At 42.3% G+C, this 20,268-nt stretch overlaps 1 protein-coding gene across 6 annotated transcripts in view; it reads left to right on the top strand.

Moving 5' to 3' along the window:
• The first annotated feature begins 638 nt into the window (after positions 1-638).
• The window catches only part of UBP1 (upstream binding protein 1), a 65,867-nt gene continuing 46,237 nt past the window's right edge, over positions 639-20,268 (top strand). For 2 of the 6 annotated variants that reach the window (XM_033212920.1, XM_033212923.1), the window contains exons 1-2: positions 1,072-1,340; positions 15,716-15,867. In XM_033212920.1, the coding sequence (XP_033068811.1) occupies positions 1,228-1,340; positions 15,716-15,867 (265 nt within the window). In that variant the 5' untranslated portion in view covers positions 1,072-1,227. Of the gene's footprint in view, positions 1,341-15,715; positions 15,868-20,268 lie in introns of all 6 variants that reach the window. The other 4 variants (XM_033212918.1, XM_033212919.1, XM_033212921.1 and 1 more) reach the window with 4 other exon arrangements.

Raw genomic sequence — 20,268 nt, 5'->3', positions numbered from 1 at the left:
CGTTAGGACGACCAACAGCTAGTTCAACTCAGGATAGCCAAGCGGCTCTCTGCAATGCAACCAACGGGAGAAGTCTTTCCAGAGCTCTTTCTCAGGAGCGTTGACTGGCTTATTCTCACGCCAATCAAGGTTTTCTGCACAACTGGCTTTTCTGTCACCAGATGAGATGCGAACCGCTCTCTCCCTCGGTAGAGAGGGCAAAAAGCAGAGACGACCGGGATATACCACAGAACAGCAAATCACTCCCGGAAGTGGCGTTTGGGGCCGCTTTCTACCATGCAGTCCAATGAACTCCTTCTTTTGGCAGCAAATTCCGTCTTCGAGCCCGCCCAAAAGGAAGAACATTTTGATTGGTTGTTTAGTCGGAGGACACAGAGACTCACGGGAGCTTCGTCCAAGCACTTGCAGGTATTGCTCAGTTGGCCTGTCAATCATCTCACTCGCTTGAAGGGGCGGAAACTGGCAGCCCTTTTGGCACTGCCTCTTCCTGGGCTGCTGTGCAAGGAGGCAGCGAGGCCGCCCCGGCTGGGAACAGCCGCGTGGGCGGGGCCGCATTGCACTGTCCCGACAGTTCCTGGGCCGGGAGTGGCCCTAAGCGCGGGGCTGTACGGGGAGGGCCCGGGCGTGGGGCGAACGCGGGGGCGGGGTCGGGGCGGGGCCGGGGGAGGCGGAAGCGGCGCGTGAGCCTAAGTCGGAGCCGCGTTGAAGCCAGCGTCCGGGCCGGCGGAGCGGCGTCGGCTGGGTTGGCCGGGGCGGAGTGGCGCTAAAGCCTGGGCGGGCCTGGGGCGAGGAGTCGAGGCTGCGGAGAGGGTGACGGGCGGGCGGAGGGCTTGTCCCCGTGTGGTCTTCGGAGCGGCCAGAGGTCCGGCCTCCGAGCGGTCCCGGAGGAGGATGCGACCGGGGGGCCCCGGGCGGGGCGGGCGGCGGCGGCTGCAGCACTAGCGCCGCGGGGGCTGGGCGGCGGCGCCGGCATGAGGCGCAGGGCCGGTGTCCGCGGGAGGGTGGCGCTGCCGGCGGCCCGGCCGCTCCCGCTGCAATTGCTCGCTGGGCTCGCCGTGCCCTGCCAGTGGGGCCCCCGCCGCTCTGGTCCCGGCCGCCGCTGGTGACCACTCGCCACCCCCCCGGAGGCTTCACCCGCGCCCTCCCCCAGGACGCACCAGCGGAGCTCCGGCCCCTTCGCCCTGGACGCGGAGGCCGCGCTGTGCGGGGCGACGGCGAGGCCGGAAGATGGCCTGGGTGCTCAAGATGGACGAGGTGATCGAGTCCGGGCTGGTGCACGACTTCGACGCCAGCCTCTCGGGCATCGGGCAGGAGCTGGGCGCCGGCGCTTACAGCATGAGGTACTGGGCGCCCCGGGCGGGGAGAAGCCTCTGTCTCCTTGGGGAAGGCCTGCGCAGCCCTGAGTCTCTGCCAGATGCGGCTGCTCCCAGAGGTGCACGGGCCTCCTGGGCTGCGGGTTCGGAGTCCTTGCCGCGTGGCGGTCGGGGGCCATGGAACCCCAAAGGCCTCTGTTCACCCTGGTGACGGGCGGGTGGGGGAGGGTGGCCCCGCAAGCTTCGGCCTCGGACCGCTCCTGAGTGCTTCATATTTGCTGTAAAACACGCCCAGCTATTAGGATGGCTTGGGTTGGTGGGGGAAGGGGTTTCCTTTCCTTACAAGGGATTTACAAGCCCCGTTGGAGCTAGAATAGACTGTACGAAAAGGCAGCACTTATATTGGGAGAATACTGTCCAGCGTTTTGGAATCAGTTCCTACTCTGTTGTCCTACATTATGGTTTTTTCTGGCTGCAGATTTTAATCACTTGATGTTAGTAAATTATAATTGAAAGAGCAGCGGTGGGAGTAGCACTGTGACTTCGTTTGTTTTTTTTGACTGTCTCAAAGTGAAGTTTCCCATTTTGGAGACTACCCTCTCAGGCTGTTTCCTCTTGAGGGTTTTAAGATGCAGTGATTGCACCACAATTGTTTAGTCTCTGCTGTCTACCAGCGGTCATTCATTTTAATATTGAGAGGTTGAAACAGATCTGAGCTTAGTCTCTACCCTTTATCCTTTTTAACTGTTACGAGTTTGGAAGGCTCTTTTTTTTTAGTGGCTCTATTGAAATATAGTTTGCCATAGCGTTGACTCGACTAATAAAGTCTAAAAGTCAGTGGTTTGGCAGCTTTTCAATAATGTGAATTAAGTGTAGCTTTCTGTTCTTTAGAAAATGCCTGATGTCTTGGAAGTGCTCTACAGTTACCCAGTAGCATTCATACATCTTACTGCAGCTCTAGAGGAGGAATTCTGGGTCAAAGCTGGCCTGGAATCATGGTGGCTGCTCCTTGAAGTAATTGGGTCTTTAAATCTTAAAGAGAAATTCTGAGCCATAAAGAACTCTCAGAAAGGTTGGAGACATTTCTTGGAGTGTGGAAGTGAGTGGTGGAAAGCGTATGAAACCTGGAGTTCCCCAGCGTCTGGCTCTGATTTGGTCTCTGCTGGGCTTCCTGAACTTGGCACCTCTTCTCTCTGCAGTTGTATAACTTAAGGCCTGTAGATGAGGTGGCTTATTTTCTAAAACAGTTGTCTCAGTTGTTCAGGAAATTGAGCTACTGAAAGTCATGGAGTCACCCCAGAGGGAAGTATTAGAGGCAGTGCTTCTCTAGTGAAAACGCACTCCTCTGGTGCCATTCTGCTCCTTAGCTCTGCTGGAAACACGAGGCTTACAGTCACGGCAAAAGAGGCACGTGAAGCAAGTTCATATGTGTCCTCAACTGCTTCTGTTTTATGGTAAAATGAAAGTTTGCTGCTGAAAAGTTTACTTATTGATAGCTATTTTGAGCGTTTACTTTTTTCTAGGGTTTTATTTGACCTCTAATTTGATTTAGTGATTCAGTCAACTTATTAATGTAGTAATTTCTGTGTATGGTTTATTTCCGTGAAAAGGAAGTACAATCTTGATGATTTTAAACCTTTCCCTGACCATGTATTTTTAAAGTAATGTGTGAGATCTTTGTAATTCTGTGTAACCTACAATACTCTTTACAGGGATAAGTTTCCCTTGAATGCTTTTTTGGTTGTGCCGTTTAATCTAAATTTTCAAAGAAATTTGAAGGTAATTACCATTTTTAAGAAGCTTATTTTTTTCATATTTAATTGAGTCCTCAAAAACTAAGAGATGAGAGTGCTTGCCTCTTGCAAATTCAAGGCCCTTTGTTTGAAATTCTCAAACTAAGGAAATTCCAAAATTGACTGGATAAGGAGAAAATGTGAAGAAGGCGTTAGCTGCTGCAGGCCTCCCTGGACTGCCGTTGTACTTTCCATGCCTGGCCCTGGAACCCTGAGAGGGTTTGGGGTGCCCATGAATGGCTCACTCATTTTCCAGCGTGAGCATTCAGTCACTTCCTCTTGCATCCAGTAGGAAGGAAAGCTTATCTTTCAAAGTTCAAGAAGTAAACTTGAAGAAATTACTGGAGAAATGACTTCTTGATACAAATTGATTCTGTCGGCAACTTTCCATTTTTCTTTCAAAATGAAACATGGTTATTGTATTTGCTTTTTGGATGGCTTCAAACAAGAGGTATTTCTTAAGACTTCTCTTAGGGAATGGTTTCCTCATCTTTTGGGAGGATAGTTTGAAAGGAAGAAATGGCTTCTCTCAGTGGTCTGACTTAAAAATAGCCAAGTGTGATGTTTGGTATGCTTGTAGACCTAGCTACTTGGGAGATTGCTTGAGCCCAGAGGTTCAGGGGTGTAGTGTGTGCTATGATTGCTCCTGTCAATAGCCACTGCACTCCAGCCTGGGCAAGAATGAGACCCCCTTCTCTTTCGCTCCCCCCGCTTCTCTTAAAAAGGTAGGAAAAATATGTTTGTGTAAAATAATGGAGGCTGGTAATATTGGGAATATATTGGGGCTAATTGCTAACATTACCTTTTCTTCTCTTTTTTTCTTTTGGCTCTGGTTCTCATGTGATCTGTGTGTGCTGTTGTATTATACTTTTTTTGTTGTTTTTGTTTAGTTTTTTTTTGGTATTATATTTGGATGTGAGATGTGAACTGCAGCAGATTCTATTTGAAATGAGGCAGGTCAAAAATATTTTTAAAAATCTTGGTTACAGTAACAATTTTAGAGATGGATAGCGACCTTAGAAACCTTTTCGAGTCTAGACCACTCATTTTCTTATACTGTAAATGCATTATCTGAGGGTCATAGATGTTAAAGTGATTGACTTAAACACAGGAAGGCTGATTTTTTCCCCCACTCAGAGTGAAGACTGAAACCCATGGTAACTTGAAATCTGGGTCATTCTTGTTTTGTGAAGTATGGAGTAGATAACCAAATGACTTTAACAAGTCATACTCGTTAAAACTCAGAGACAGTCTTTGGACCACCTGGTAATTTTCTTTCCATCTCACTGTTTGAAATTTGTCATCTGTAGCCAAGTTAATTTTTAGGATTTGGGGGTTCAATATTGAAATACTTTTGAAGATAATAGGAAGTAGTGGCTTCTTTAACTTACTCATAAAAATTTTGATATTAAATTATCACTTTAAAAAAGGTATTGTCTGAGCCCTGTTAAACTTCACTGTGGTATAAATCTCTTGAAACAAAAGATATACATTATGTATTTTGAAATGGGAGGTACATCCATAGTTTACAAATAATTTGCTAAATCAAAACTGCTTTGAGTTAATGACAGATTTCCTATATTGATTGAAAGGTAAAATGTTTAAGAAATCTATTGTACAACAAGGTTACTATAGTTAATGATACAATGTATTGAAAAATGCAAAGGGTGGATGTTAGTGTTCTCACCACAGTGATAACTGAGGTAATACATTTGTTAATTGGTTGAATTTAAATATTGGACAGTATATACATGTCAAAACATCATGTACATGGTGGGGGGTATGCTATTGTCTGTCACTTTTTAAAAAGTTAAAAAGAATTAGTGTTGCAGACCCTGTAAGGTAACAGAATTTCAACTTAGATCAGTATTAAGTTAGTAAAAGATTAGTAAGGATAGGGTTTATTATGTAGCTATTAATAATTGATGATTTTCTTTTGGTCTCATGCTAAAATAGAATGTCCCTGAGTAGGTGACATATATCTTGGAAGTACAGATGATCCCCAATTTAGGATGGTTTGACCTAAAATTTTTGTTGTATAAGCCATATACATTCAGTAGAAACACCTTCAGTTGACACTGTATGTTGTATTTTGAATTTTGGTCTTTCCCAGGCTAGTGATATATGGTATGATGCTCTCTTGTGATGCTGGGCAGTGGCAGTGAGCCATAGTTCCCAGTCAGCATACTGTGTTGCCAAATGGTTTTCCCTGACTGTAGGCTAATCTAACTGATCTGAGCATGTTTAAGGAAGGCTAGGTAAGCTATGATGTTCAGTAGGTTAGGTGCATGAAATGTTTGTTTAAGACTAGGTCTTGCTCTGTCACCGATACTGGAGTACAGTGGTACAATCATGGCTCACTGCAGCCTTGACTTTGCTGGGCTTATGCAATCTTCTCACCTCAGCCTCCAGAGTAGCTGGCAGTGCCACCATGCCTGGCTAATTTCTAAAATTTTATTTTTAGTAGAGGTAAGGTCTTGCTATGTTGGCCAGGCTGATGAATTTATCTTTGATTTATGATATTTTCAACTTACAATGGGTTGATTGGGACTTTATTATATGTTAGGGAACATCTGTGTAGAACAATTTTAGGATTAGTGAAATTTAAAAATTTTATTATGGTTCTTCAGAATACTGCCAGAATTGGCAGTAATTTCTGTTTTTTTCCCTAGAATCTTTTCATGAAGCAATTTTTATAAAACGTCTAATTTCAAGGTTTAACAGCTTTTTCCTGGATTTATTCTTGGCTGCATTACAGGAAATGATTTTGTAAATTCACTCATTTAAGAAATTTATTGATTTAAGATTATAGTGTCCACATTTTAAAATTTATTACTATAAAGCTGAGGTTGGCAAACCTTTTTTGTAAAGGGCTAGGTAGTAAATATTTTAGGCTTTGTGGGATGTATAGATTCTGTCACATTTTATTTTTTACAACCCTGGCTGGATTTAGCTCTTAGGCCATAACTTGTCAATCCCTGCTCTAAAGGATAGAGTCACTGGGCACAGTGGCCTAAGCCTGTAATCCCAGCACTTTGGGAGGCTGAGGCAGGTGGATCACCTGAAGTCAGGAGTTTGAGACCAGGCTGGCCAACATGGTGAAACACCATCTCTACTAAAAATACAAAATTAGCCGGGCGTGGTGGCACATGCCTGTAATCCCAGCTACTGGGAGGCTGAGGCAGGAGAATCACCCGAGCCCGGGAGGTGGAGGTTACGGTGAGCCAAGATTGCTCCACTGTGCTCCAGCCTGTGGTGACAGAGCAAGACTCTTTCTCCAAAAAAAAAAAAAGGCCGGGCGCAGTGGCTCAAGCCTGTAATCCCAGCACTTTGGGAGGCCGAGACGGGCGGATCACGAGGTCAAGAGATCGAGACTATCCTGGCTAACACGATGAAACCCCGTCTCTACTAAAAAAAAAAAAAAAATACAAAAATCTAGCCGGGTGAGGTGGCGGGCGCCTGTAGTCCCAGCTACTCGGGAGGCTGAGGCAGGAGAATGGCGTGAACCCAGGAGGCGGAGCTTGTAGTGAGCTGAGATCCGGCCAATGCACTCCAGCCTGGGTGACAGAGCGAGACTCCGTCTCAAAAAAAAAAAAGGTTTGCTGACAATTGAAACCTTACTTTCAAGGAATTATTTTTATGTAATCTCAGCTAATTTATGTAATTCCATTGTTTGTCTATAGATTTTTATTGTGTTCAGTTTTTAAAATTAGGGTTCCCCCGCCCCTAGAAGATATAGTACAGTTTATATGCTTCAGTTAGGACTGTTTGAAACTTGGTGGTTTATTGATATGGTCTCATAAATTTGATGTTTCATCATAGTAGCATTTGTTAGTTTTCCAGGACACATTTAAACATTTGCTTTGGATGGAAATACCATCTGATGCTTTTTTCTTTTTTTTTCTTAGCTCTAAGTTCTGTGACTGATATTATTGTTATTTTTAGAGACAGGGTGTTGCTTTGTTGCCCAGGCTGGAGTACAGTGGCTATTTGCAGACTTGATCACTGCACACTACAGTCTCCAATTCCTGGGCTCAAGGGGATTCTCCTGCCACAAACTCCCAAGTAGCTGGAACTACAGGTGTGCCACATGGTGCCCAGCTTCATGACTGAATTTAAAGGAGGCTATGTATTATTTACTTTGCTTGTTTTGGGACAGATCTAACAGATGAATATGCAATTGTCAGCCTTTGGTATAGCTTTTTTTTTGAGATGGAGTCTCGTTCTGTCACCCAGGCTGGAGTGCAGTGGTGCTATCTCAGCTCACTGCAACCTCAGTCTCCTGGGTTCAAGCAATTCTCCTGCCTCAGCCTCCTGAGTAGCTGGGATTACAGGTGCATGCCACCATGCCCAGCTAATTTTGTATTTTTAGTAGAGGCGGGGTTTCACCATGTTGGTCAGGCTGGTCTCGAGCTCCTGACCTCGTGATCTGCCCGCCTCGGGCTCCCAAAGTGCTGGGATTACAGGCATGAGCCACCGCACCAGCCTATGGTATTCTTTTTTTTTAAAAGTGGGCGGATCACTTGACGTCAGGAGTTCGTGACCAGCCCGGCCAACATGGTGAAACCCTGTCTATACTAAGAATACAAAAATCAGCCGGTCGTGGTGGTGGGCACCTGTAATCCCAGCTACTCAGGAGGCTGAGGTAGGAGAATCGTTTGATCCCGGGAGGCGGAGGTTGCGGTAAGCTGAGATCGTGCCACTGCACTCCAGCCTGGGTGACAGAGTGAGACTCCGTCTCAAACAAACAAACAAACAAAATTAACTCTTGAGTTTTTTGGATATTGTGAAATTGTTACCTTGATATGAACTATTACAAAACTAGTTTTTACTCATTCATGTATTCATAGTTGAACTTTTACAATTTTTCATTTTGAAATTTTTCAAGTTACAAAAGTAGTATAGAGAGTTCACATGTACTTTTCACCCAGCTTCTCCTACTTATAAAACCAGAGTACTATTGTCAAAATCAGGAAATTAGACTTGGTGCAGTACTGTTATCTAAATTACAAAATGTATTTGGAATTCAGTTTTCTCCCTTTTGTGCTTTTTCAGATTCCAATTCAGGATTCTATATTGCATTTAGTTTTTGTGTTCTGTGACAACTTTTAGTTTTTCCTTCTTTTATGATTTTGACACTTGATGTGTGTAGTGGTTAAAACTGTTTTAGAAACATGTAATTTTGCCAGGCGCGGTGGCTCAAACCTGTAATCCCAGCACTTTGGGAGGCCGAGATGGGCGGATCACGAGGTCAGGAGTTCGAGACCATCCTGGCTAACATGGTGAAACCCCGTCTCTACTAAAAAAAAAAAATACAAAAAGCTAGCTGGGTGAGGTGGCGGGCGCCTGTAGTCCCAGCTACTCGGGAGGCTGAGGCAGGAGAATGGCGTAAACCCGGGAGGCGGAGCTTGCAGTGAGCTGAGATCCGGCCACTGCACTCCAGCCTGGGCGACAGAGCGAGACTCCGTCTCAAAAAAAAAAAGAGAAACATGTAATTTTTTGGTGTGGGTGGGGAATGCAACAATAAGATATACTTGTGCATACTATTTAGCCTTGAAAGGATCTCTTATTTTTAGCAGTGATTTTGAGTAGAGTAGGACTACAGTTGCTTTTGTTTAGTTATTACTTTGTCTCTATCTAAACATAAATAGGATGCTGTGTATGTTGTAGTAACTTCATAATGAAAGCATCAAGAAATTTGAAAGCATAAAAAATTTATTTGAATAACAATTACAAACCATTGTGTATTAACTATAAAATTTTTTAAAATTAAAAAACTTTGCCAAAACAGAGAACTTAGCCAGAAGAGGGTCACTCTCTGTTACCCAGGCTGAAGTGCAGTGGTGCAGTCATGGCTCACTGAACCCTTGACTTCCTAGGCTCAGGTAATTCTCCCACCTCTGCTTCCCTAGTAGCTGAGATGATGAGTATGCGCCACCATGCCTGGCTAATTTTTTTGCTATTTTTTGTAGAGACGGGGTTTCACCATGTTACCCAGGCTGGTCTCAAACTCCTGGGCTCAAGCAGTCCGCCAGTCTCGGCCTCCCAAAGTGTTGGGATTACAGGTGTGAACCACTGCACCCAGCCAATTTTAACTTTCTTTGGATGAGTAAATGTTTGACTATACATGTAATTTATTTAATGGACATGAAAGTATTCAGATTTTGTTAGTAGTGGTTGGTTCATGACCTTGGCTGTCAAGTATGTCTTTCCTGCTGCTCTGTAGTTTACACCACAACGTTCTCATCTATTTCCTCCCCGACTCTTCTAGAAAGCTTAATGACACCTCTTCAGCTTCACAACTCATCCTCACAACTCATCCTCGCTGTGCCTATTTTCAGCTGATTCCCTTAGTTCTTTACTGGGAAAATAGAACTTTCTCTCTTTTTTTGTTTTTTGAAATGGAGTCTCACTCTGTCACCCAGGCTGGAGTGCAGTGGCGCGATCTCGGCTCACTGCAACCTCCGCCTCCTGGATTCAAGCGATTCTCCTGCTTCAGCCTCCTGAGTAGCTGGGACTATAGACGTGCACCACCATGCCCGGATAATTTTTTTGTATTTTTTAGTAGAGACAGGGTTTCCTCATATTGGACAGGCTGGTCTCGAACTCCTGACCTCATGATCCACCCACCTCAGTCTCCCAAAGTGCTGGGATTACAGGTGTGAGCCACCGCACCCAGCGGAACTTTCATATACTGTACTGGCTTGTGAGTTTTTCTATGGTGTATTTGGGTGTGCATTTCTTATTTATTCTGGTTTGGTCATTTGGGCTTCTTGAATCTGTGAATTGGTTGGTATATTTCACCAGTTCTAGAATTTGCTCAGCCTTCCTGTCTTCAGTTATTGCCTCTATTCCATTCTTTGCTGAGACTTCAATTTAATGCAAAATCTTCTCACTTTGTCCCTTCTTAACTTCTTCATTTTCCATAATTTCCCTCTCTCTGCTGCTTTCTGGTTAACTTCTTTTTACCTGTATTCCAGTCTCCTCATTCAGTCTTCACTTCTGTCTGAGCTGCTATTAAACCTGAGTTCTTAGTTTGGACAGTTTTATTTTCCAGTTCTAGAAGTTCTATTTGCTCTTTTTCCGTTTTTGCTGTCCTTTAAAGTTTCCTGTTCCTTGCAGATAGTTTGAGGCTTTTCTTTTATTTCTTTAAACAGAGTAAGCATGATTTTATAATTTGGATCTGATAATTCCAGCATCTGAAATCTCTGCTGGTCTGTGTACAGTCAGGAAAATAGAAATCAATTAGATGTCTCAAGCAGAGAGGGATTTAGTGAAGTACTTGATTGCGAAGGAGCTGGAAGGGTTGGAGGAGGAGGCCATGTTACCTGGTTGTTCTTGGGCTTGTTGCTGGAGGCATGGCTGCTGATCCCCGGTAATTTTCTGCAGCTGCGTTCTGTTTAGTTGCCTGTTTTGCATCTGGCTTTTCCCTTTCCCGCTCTTTAATTTCTCACCAGTGGTTGCCTTTGGAGAACCTGACAAGACTCTGTCTAGCAAGAATTCTTCTATATGTAGTTTTCAGGCTTGTAACCTTCTGCAGTAGAGGCAGAAAAGATCTGAATACCAACAGACAAAATCTGAAACTGGATATATGTCATCTGTTGTTTCTGCTGTTGGTTTTTGCTCCTAGAGTCTTGTTTGACCTTTTATGCCTGGTTGTTTTGGGGTACTGGCATTTCAAAATTACTTGGAATAATTCAATGCCTAAATCTTTTCACTTGCTTTTCAGACCCCTGGGAGCCCTCCCTGTCCGTGGTTCCCCGGCCCATGCTGGAGAAACTAACCAGTCCTTTCTCTTCACCCCTACCCTGTGCATGTAGCGGTTTCCGTTCCGGTGTAATGTGGTTGGCTGCATCCTACACCCATAAGGCCACATAAGGACAAGATAGATAAAACATATATGGAAGCTAAGTAAGAATTCTAAAGAGACACGAAAGAAACTAAATAGAAAAAAAACAACATAGAGAACTGACTGTTTAGTAACAGCAGGCTAAGTAATTTAAACGAACCTATACCCCATCCACCCTCACTGAGAATAGGGGAAAAAACAGTTGTCAGAGAACACATATATTCTTAGAAGTATTGAAGAACAAGATAAGGAAACAGGCCAAAATCTGAAAAAGTGCAGATTCTTTCCTCAGGTTGCAGTTCTTTCCTCAGGTTGGGTAGGTAAAAGCCACTTTCAGTTCTAGGCTTGCTTGGAGTTACTGCACTTTTTCAGATTTTGGCCTGTTTCCTTATCTTGTTCTTCAATACTTCTAAGAATATATGTGTTCTCTGACAACTGTTTTTTCCCCTATTCTCAGTGAGGGTGGATGGAGTATAGGTTCGTTTAAATTACTTAGCCTGCTGTTACTAAACAGTCAGTTCTCTATGTTGTTTTTTTTCTATTTAGTTTCTTTCGTGTCTCTTTAGAATTCTTATTTAGCTTCCATATATGTTTTATCTATCTTATCCTAAAAAAAATTCAGATTTTCACTGTTTTTGAAAATTAGTACATACATTCATATAATTATATTCAAAGGCTATGAGAGGGTATACAATGCAGTCTCTGCCTCACAGTAGGGTCTTGCAGTCATTAATTTGACATCCCTGAAGGCAGCTTACATTGCTGGATTTTTAGGTGTCCTAGTAGATTTTTATACTTCATGTAATCAAGCTTGTTGTGATTTCCAGGTCTTTTTTAGCATCCTGATTTTTGGTGCTAAGCTACGTTAAAATTTGCCAACATGTAGATCTTTCAGTTTTGCCTTCTAAAATGCATCAGTTGGGCCTGGCGCAGTGGCTCATGCCTGTAATTCCAGCACTTGAGGAGGCCGAGGTGGGTGGATCACTTGAGGCCAGGAGTTCAAAATCAGCCTGGCCAACATGGGGAAACCCCACTTTACTAAAAATACAAAAATTAGCCAGGCATGGTGGTGCACGCCTGTAATCCCAGCTACTTGGGAGGTTGAGGTGGGAGGCTGAGGCTGTAGTGAGCCATGATCATGCCACTGCCCTCCAGCCTGGGAGACAGAGTCACACTCTGTCTTAAAAAAAAAAAAAGAAAGAAACACCCTACTTCTTTTAGTTCTGTTTAACATTCTGTCTTTAGTACTCAAAAATGTGTTTCCATTTATGGGCTTACAAAAACCATCAAGGTTTTAGGACTTTCAACATAGTAGAAATTATAATCTTATCTGGAGACCTAGTTTTCAATCTTAATACTTATAGGTTGATTATTAATGCAGCAGTCAGTTCATTGATTCAGCAAGTATTTGAGCTCCTTTGTGCTAGATGCTGGCATCAGTCATTCAAGAAACACATTTTTGGAGTTACATGCTTATGGCAGATACGTAAGTCATTTATATTGTTGGAAAGTGGTAAGAGCTGCGTATAGAGCTGGGGTAGGGAAATTGGGAGTGTGGGTGGGAGGACTCCAGTGTCATGTTGTCACTGAAAAGATGACATTTGAATGAAATGAGCCATTATGATATCCAGTAGAAGAGTAGAACCAGGAGGCCGGGGTAGTTGGAGCAGGGGGAATGAGGGTGACGAGAAGAGGGGATGAAGAGCAGGTTGCACAGGACTTTGTAGGATTTTTTTAAAGGACTTTGGTTGAAAGTGAGCTGATGGAAGGGTTCAGAGAACTGAAATGGTTTAACTTCTGTTTGAAAAGGATCACTGGTTGCCGTGTTGACTAGAAGGCATTTTCTTTCTAATTAAGTAAAAAATTAATTGGAAATTCAATAGCAGATGATCTTTATGTGTTTATATGTTTGTTCCGGAGTCGTTTAGCACTTACCATGAGCATAGTGTTTTCTGTGTGGATCATCGAGACTATAACCAAGTGAATAAAAAGGTGGTTGTCTTCTAGGATCTGAAGTATATAAAATTGTGTCTTCCATATGTAACAATTTATTTATAAAAAGCCATTCTCATGCAGTTATACATTTTATTTTGATGATCTATATCTAATGATCAACCCAACCCAAGCAGTTAGCATTGAAATGTTAAAATTATTCCCTGTGTTATTTTTCAGTGTAATTAATGGTTCTGAGTCACAACTCTTATCTCATTCTTGTTTTCTTTCTCCCTGAGAGGGTTTTAAATCCTTACATATGCATAAAATGTAATATATATTTTCATCTTCCCTGGAGCCAATTTTACTATCATGACCTCTTTTTATAAAGAGGTGATCTGATTCTTTTTGTTTGTTTGTTTTGTTGTATCTGCCCCCAAGGCAGGAGCTTAGATGGGGCAAAATCCCTAGGTCAAGGTGTTGAGAGAACTCTATGGGAGTGTTGGGGACCACTGCTAACCGTGTGATCCTTGGTTATTACTTGTGTACCTAGGAGTGTTTTGACAATTCCTGGGTATAAATAAGAAAGGGAGAATTAGTGGATAGTTAGTATCTTTGAAAATCAGTGGCTGGGCGCAGTGGCTTACGCCTGTAATCCCTGCACTTTGGGAGGCTCAGGCAGGTAGATCACAAGGTCAGGAGATCGAGACCGTCCTGGCTAACACGGTGAAACCCTGTCTCTACTAAAAATACAAAAAATTAGCTGGGAGTGGTGGCAGGTGCCTGTAGTCCCAGCTACTCTGGAGGCTGAGGCAGGAGAATGGCGTAAACCTGGGAGGTGGAGCTTGCAGTGAGCCAAGATCGTGCCACTGCACTGTAGCCTGGGCGACTGAGCGAGACTCTGTCTCAAAAAAAAAAAAAAGAAAATCAGCACAGTGCAGAAGTGCATGTGGGGAGTAGGGTCTACTGGTGGGATAACGTTCTCTCCCAGGGGTTCCATCCCATTTCACTTGTTTTCACATTCTGTTTTTGAATTGAATTGAATTGACCTGGCTACCCAAGTATCTGAGTGAACAGCTTGTAGGAAAAAAAGATAAAATAAGCAGTTCAGACAAGTCCCTATTATTGGTGTTGATATAGTAGTTACTCGTTTGGATGTTTTGTTGTTGCTACTGTTATTATTTTACTTTTTATTGAAGAATGAGTATAGAAAAGATACAAATGTACAGCTCAGATAATTATCTTAAAAACAAATAATCACTCTCCATACATTAATAGGGGAAATATAAAATGATTGCAACCACTTTGAAAAACAGCTTGGCAGTTGCTCACAAAATTAAACAGAGCCCGGGCGTGATGGCTCACGCCTGTAATCCCAGTACTTTGGGAGGCTGAGGCAGGCAGATCACTTGAGGCCAGGAGTTTGAGACTAGTCTGGCCTACATGGTGAAACCCCGTCTCTACTAAAAATACAATTAGCCGGGTGTGGTGGCACATGCCTCTAATCCCAGCTACTTGGGAGGCAGAAGCATGAGGATGACTTGAGCCCAGGAGTCAGAGGTTGTGGTGAGTCAAGATAGCACCACTGCACTCCAGCCTGGGTGACAAAGAGAGACTTTGTCTCCAAAAAAATAAGTAAAAGAAATAAATAGAGTTACAATGTGATCCAGTAATTCCAGTTCTAGTATATACTTAGAGGAATTTATCTACACAAAAACATAGAAAAGTGTTCATAGCAGCATTATTCATAATTGCTGAAAAATGGAAACAACCCAGATGGCCATCATGTGAATGGATACAGAGTATGGTATGTCTATACAATGGAATGGAGCCATAAAAAAAAAATGAAGCATTGGTACATGTTAGAACATGGATGGTCCATGAAACATGCTAAGTGAAAGAAGCCAGTCACAAAAGACCACATAGTCGTATGATTCCATTTAAATGTCCCAAATAGCAAATCCGTAGAGATAGAAAGTTGCCAGGAGCTGAGTAGGTCTGGGATAGTATGGTGAGTGACTGCTAATGGGTATGGCATTTCTTTTTGAGTGGAGAAAATATTTTGGAATTCAAGAATTAGATAATGATGATGTGAATATACTTAAAACCACTGAATTACAAACTTTAAAAGGGTGACTTTATGATATGTAAATTATATCTCAATAAAGCTGGTAAACACATCCAATATGGACAGTGTCCCAGAAGACCCCTCATCACTCTCCCAGTCAGGGCCCCAGATTATTCTTGGGGGTAGAATAGCAGCTGTTGCTGCTGCTACTGTTTACCTCTCAGAAGGAGCCATTGTTTTAGACTAGGCATGAAGCTTTATGTTCTTAGCACTTGCCAAGGCACAGCAGGGAACTTTTTGTAAAGCCCCATTTTAATCAAATGCTTCTTTGTAATTTGGTGGTGTCAAGTGTGACCTATCTTTGGCAGTAGTAGTATTTCTTGCCTTTCAAATCGGGTAGCTATGTACTCTTGACTTGCTTTTTTTAATAGAATGAATCTGGACCTTAAAGTTGTAAAAGAATTTTTTAAAGTGCCATATATATATATATATATTCAGAGCTGCCCTGCTGCCCCCCGCCACTTCCCACTCTGAGATAGGGGTTGTTAATGCCATCCTTTAGATGAACCACACATAGCATTAATAGTTCTTTTATTGTACATACAATTTCTGATCTTAAATTAAAAAAAAAAAAAACTACCCCTAAATGTTTATATGCTTTTAAATATTTCAGACAAGATTGGGCGCATTCAGGATGATAAGGCCATAGACAAATATTTCAAACCCAAAGTAAGGTCAGTGTTGATTTTTTGCTTTTCAGTGATGTCTTGGCATTGCCCATTTTCAAGCAGGAAGATTCCAGCCTTCCATTGGATGGTGAAACAGAGCACCCACCCTTTCAGTATGTGATGTGTGCCGCAACGTCGCCAGCAGTAAAACTGCATGATGAAACGCTTACTTATTTGAACCAAGGTTAGTTTGGCTATGTCACATTTGACATGTAAGAATTTACAGAAATACAAACTAATATTTTGGCATTGTAGCCTAGATTATTGGTAATAATTTAAAATGAGGTTCTTTTCTTAAATTTTACAACTTAATGAAAATTGTAGGAATTTTACTGTGAGCAGCTGAAGTACAGTTTGTATAAACTGATTTGTGTTAAAGAGGGTCGGAGGAGGAAGATTTATTACAGGATTTTTAAAGACATAATCCAAAGGACTAGCAAGTAGGAAAGAAAGTCAGTTATTTTTAGGGACAGTGATTTCAATATGGAACTTGAGAATGAATCAGAAGTCCAGCTAGCAAGGAACCTGGATTTTGAACATGAAGCAGTTCTGTGCTGAAAATAGACTTAAGCTGCACCAGGATGGAGTCTGTGGCTAAATAAACAACGTCATATTTTATCCTCTATATCTTGTTTGTAGTTTATGTCAGAGTGTTACATTTCAGTGATATGAAAGGGATGGTGGGGAAGGAGGGAAAATAGAGATGTAGGGGTACTTTTTTTTTTTTTTTTTTTTTGAGTCTGGGTTTTGCTCTGTCGCCCAGGCTGGAGTGCAGTGGTGAGATATCGGCTCACTGCAACCTCCGCCTCCCAGGTTAAAGCAATTCTCGTGCCTCAGCCTCCCAAGTAGCTGGGATTACAGGCACTCACCATCACACCCAGCTAATTTTGTATAATTTTAGTAGACAGGGTTTCACCATGTTGGCCAGGCTGGTCTCGAACTCCTGACCTTAAGTGATGTGCCTGCCTCAGCCTCCCAAAGTGCTGGGATTACAGGCGTGAGCCATTGCACCCGGCTCAGTTTATCTTTGGAAAGAGGAGAGATTGCTCGTTACAGTTTGGGCACAGGCTGATGTGACTTACTGCTGTAAACAAAAGTGCTTTGAATGCAGGAATTAATTTGTTGGATACATATACTGAAAGCATGTTGAATTCTGATTTTAAAAAAATTTTTGAACATTTTTACTGTTATATGCTCATTGTAGAAAAACTGGGAAATATGTGAAGGGATAATGCCAGAAATTGACTAATTAAGCTTTTTGGTCTGTTTCTTGAATGTATATACGTTTCCTTTCAAAAAATTAGAATTATGCATCTCTTCACTTAAGAGTATATAGTGTTTATTTTTCTGTCATTAAATAGAATTTTTACTCCTGAAGTTTTGGAAAGAGCAATAGATTTTAGACTTTTACATGTGATTAATATTCTGAAATGTGGAAGAATAACTTATTTGTACCTTTTCATTTGATGTATAAGTTTAGAATCTACAAGGTTTTACCTTCAGGTAGTCCTGTCTCTAGCACTTGTGACAATACCCTGTTTGTTTTTATATTTAGTGTTTGGGTAGGCAATCACTTATTTGAGACTTACGTTTTATATTTGAAAGAACCTTAAGAACTTATTTGGTAATCTGTTTTAGACATAGAAATAACAGAAGAAACAATGTAGGGGCAAGGATATTCACTGTTAACTTTATTTCTAAAGATGAAAAACGAAATAACCTGAATTTTCTTTACTTGTGGAATACTTGAATAAGTTCTGTTACATACATACCATGGAATGAATTAGTATACATACACACCCTGTTTAAAGGAACATGTAGGATGTGCATCTATTGGCCTGGGGAATGCCCATAGTTTATCATGGTTGTCCTTAAACCAGATAAAGATATTTCATGTCGGTAAAAGTCATAATCTACCATCTGTAGTAGTAATATAGTAGACTGACACTAATTGATACTGTGCATCTAGCATTGTACTAAATACATGTGGTAACCTTATTCAGTTCCCACAGTAACTCTAGGAGAGGTTTATTCATTTTATAGATTAAACTTAGAGCAGTTAATTACTTTGCTCAGTGTCAATTTGGAAAGCTTAAGTTTTAACAAAATTTTTTTGAAGTATTACAGTAATGTGCACAAATCTTAATGAATTTTTACATATATATTCCCTTGAAACTATTACATATTTTTACCTTTTCCAGCACTCCAGTAGGCTCCCTTGTGCCTCTTTCTCAGATGATACCTCACTTGAATATAATCAATATAAGGGCAGGTGGTTTTCTTGTACTTTATTCCGCTGACTGCAGTATTAATGTTGAGTATTTTCTTGGTTCTGGAATTGTGTTATTTCTTGATTTTTCCTAGTCTTTTCAGAGAAAAGGTAGAAAGCTGAACTGTATATGTAGACATGTTTAAAACAACATATATTTTAGTAATTTTAAAAAATAAGGGCTGGGCACGATGGCTCGCGCCTGTAATCCTAGCACTTTGGGAGGCCAAGGTGGGCGGATCCATGAGGTCAGAAGATTGAGACCATCCTGGCCAACATGGTGAAACCCCATCTCTACTAGAAATACAAAAATTAGCCAGGCGTGGTGGCACACACTTGTAGTCCCAGCTACTCAGGAGGCCGAGTCAGGAGAATCACTTGAACCCAAGAGGCGGAGGTTGCAGTGAGCTGAGATCGCAGAACTGCACTCCAGCCTGGGCGACAGAGCAAGACTCTGTCTCAAAAAAAAAAAAAAAAAAATTGAGTAATTTTAAAGGAATTGTACTTTTATGTACCCTTTTAAAAGAAATTATAATGCCTTTCAAAATAATACCTATATGAGCCGGGCGCGGTGGCTCAAGCCTGTAATCCCAGCACTTTGGGAGGCCGAGACGGGCGGATCACAAGGTCAGGAGATCGAGACCATCCTGGCTAACCCGGTGAAACCCCGTCTCTACTAAAAAAATACAAAAAAAAACTAGCCGGGCGAGGTGGCAGGCGCCTATAGTCCCAGCTACTCGGGAGGCTGAGGTAGGAGAATGGCATGAACCCGAAAGGCGGAACTTGCAGTGAGCTGAGATCTGGCCACTGCACTCCAGTTTGGGCGACAGAGCGAGACTCCGTCTCAAAAAACAACAACAACAACAACAACAACAAAAAATAATACCTATAGGAGTATCATAATATATATAATAGTGTGTTGTGTTTTGCACAGACTGTATCTTAGCATTTATCATCTTGACAAAAAGTTTTAAACCCAAGATTTTCCATGAATCCTTAAACAAGTTTTAAAATTTTCTATAAATATATATTTTCTTCTTTCCCTTCTTTTTCTTTCTCTGCTCCCTCTCTCTTCTCCCGCTTTCTCCCTCCCTCCTCCTCTCCCTCCCCCTCCCCCTCTCCCTTCTTTCTTCCTCTCTTCTTGGTCTTGCTCTGTCACCCAGACTGGAGTGTAGTGGTACAATCATGGCTCATTGCAGCCTTGACCTCCCAGGCTAAAGTGATCCACCCACCCTAGCCTCCTGAGTAGCTGGGACTACAGGCACAGGCCACCATGCCTGGCTAATTTTTTAAAAAAATTTTCGTAGAGATGGGGGGGTCTCACTATTCATTTCCCACAACTACTGGGCTCAAACGATCTTCCTGCCAACTACTGGGCTCAACTTCTGGGCTCCAACTACTGGGCTCAAACGATCTTCCTGCCTTGGCCTCCCAAAGTGCTGGGTTTACAGGCGTGAACCACTGAACCTGGCCTTTTTTTCTTCCTTCCTCCCTCCTGCCTTCTTTCCCTTTCCTTTTGTTTGTTTGTTTTTAGAGACAGGATCTTGCTATGTTGCCCAGCTGTTTTTGAACTCCTGGGCTTAAGCAGTCCTCCTGCCTCAGGCCTCCTGAGTAGCTGGGATGTAGTCCTTAAAGGTATATTTTTCTAATGAGAGGATTCATAGCTTTTTCTACATTGGATAAGGATTGGACCAGACTGAGAGATTTCTGAGTATCTTTCACCCTCTCTCTTTGTCTACTGAATAATAGAAGCTTGCTAATTTAAGCTAATAAGACAAACAAAGATCCAGACTAGCAAAGTGTCTTCAGCTCACTAGACTCGCTTTTCTTTTTCTTTTTAATTTTCTTTTTTATTTATTTTTTGAGACAAGGTCTCACTCTGTCTCCTAGGCTGGAGTGCAACGATGCAATCTTGCTCACTGCAACCTCTGCCACCCAGGCTCAAGGCATTCTCTTGCCTCAGCCTCTGGAGTACCTAGGACTATGGGCACATACTGCCATGTGTGGCTAATTTTTGTATTCTTAGTAGAGATGGGGTTTTACCATGTTGGTCAGGCTGTTCTCGAACTCCTGGCTTCAAGTGATCTACCCACCTTGGCCTCCCAAAGTGCTGGGATTACAGGTGTGAGCCACCACGCCCAGCTGAAATGGTCATTCTTGATGAAGAATATTTGCCACTATGTAATGCTGTAAAGAAAATAAAAATCAAATTCAGTATAGTCTTCACTTCGTCAGTAGAAATTGGAGCAAGTTTTCCTAGTTGTATTGATGTCTTGGTGTCAAAAAATTTTGAGTTCTTTTTGAACCGCAGAGGGA

Source organism: Trachypithecus francoisi, unplaced genomic scaffold, assembly GCF_009764315.1.
Source record: "Trachypithecus francoisi isolate TF-2019V2 unplaced genomic scaffold, Tfra_2.0 Lachesis_group0, whole genome shotgun sequence".
NCBI classification, from domain to species: Eukaryota; Metazoa; Chordata; class Mammalia; order Primates; family Cercopithecidae; genus Trachypithecus; species Trachypithecus francoisi.
This window is presented reverse-complemented; position numbering and strand designations above follow the sequence as displayed.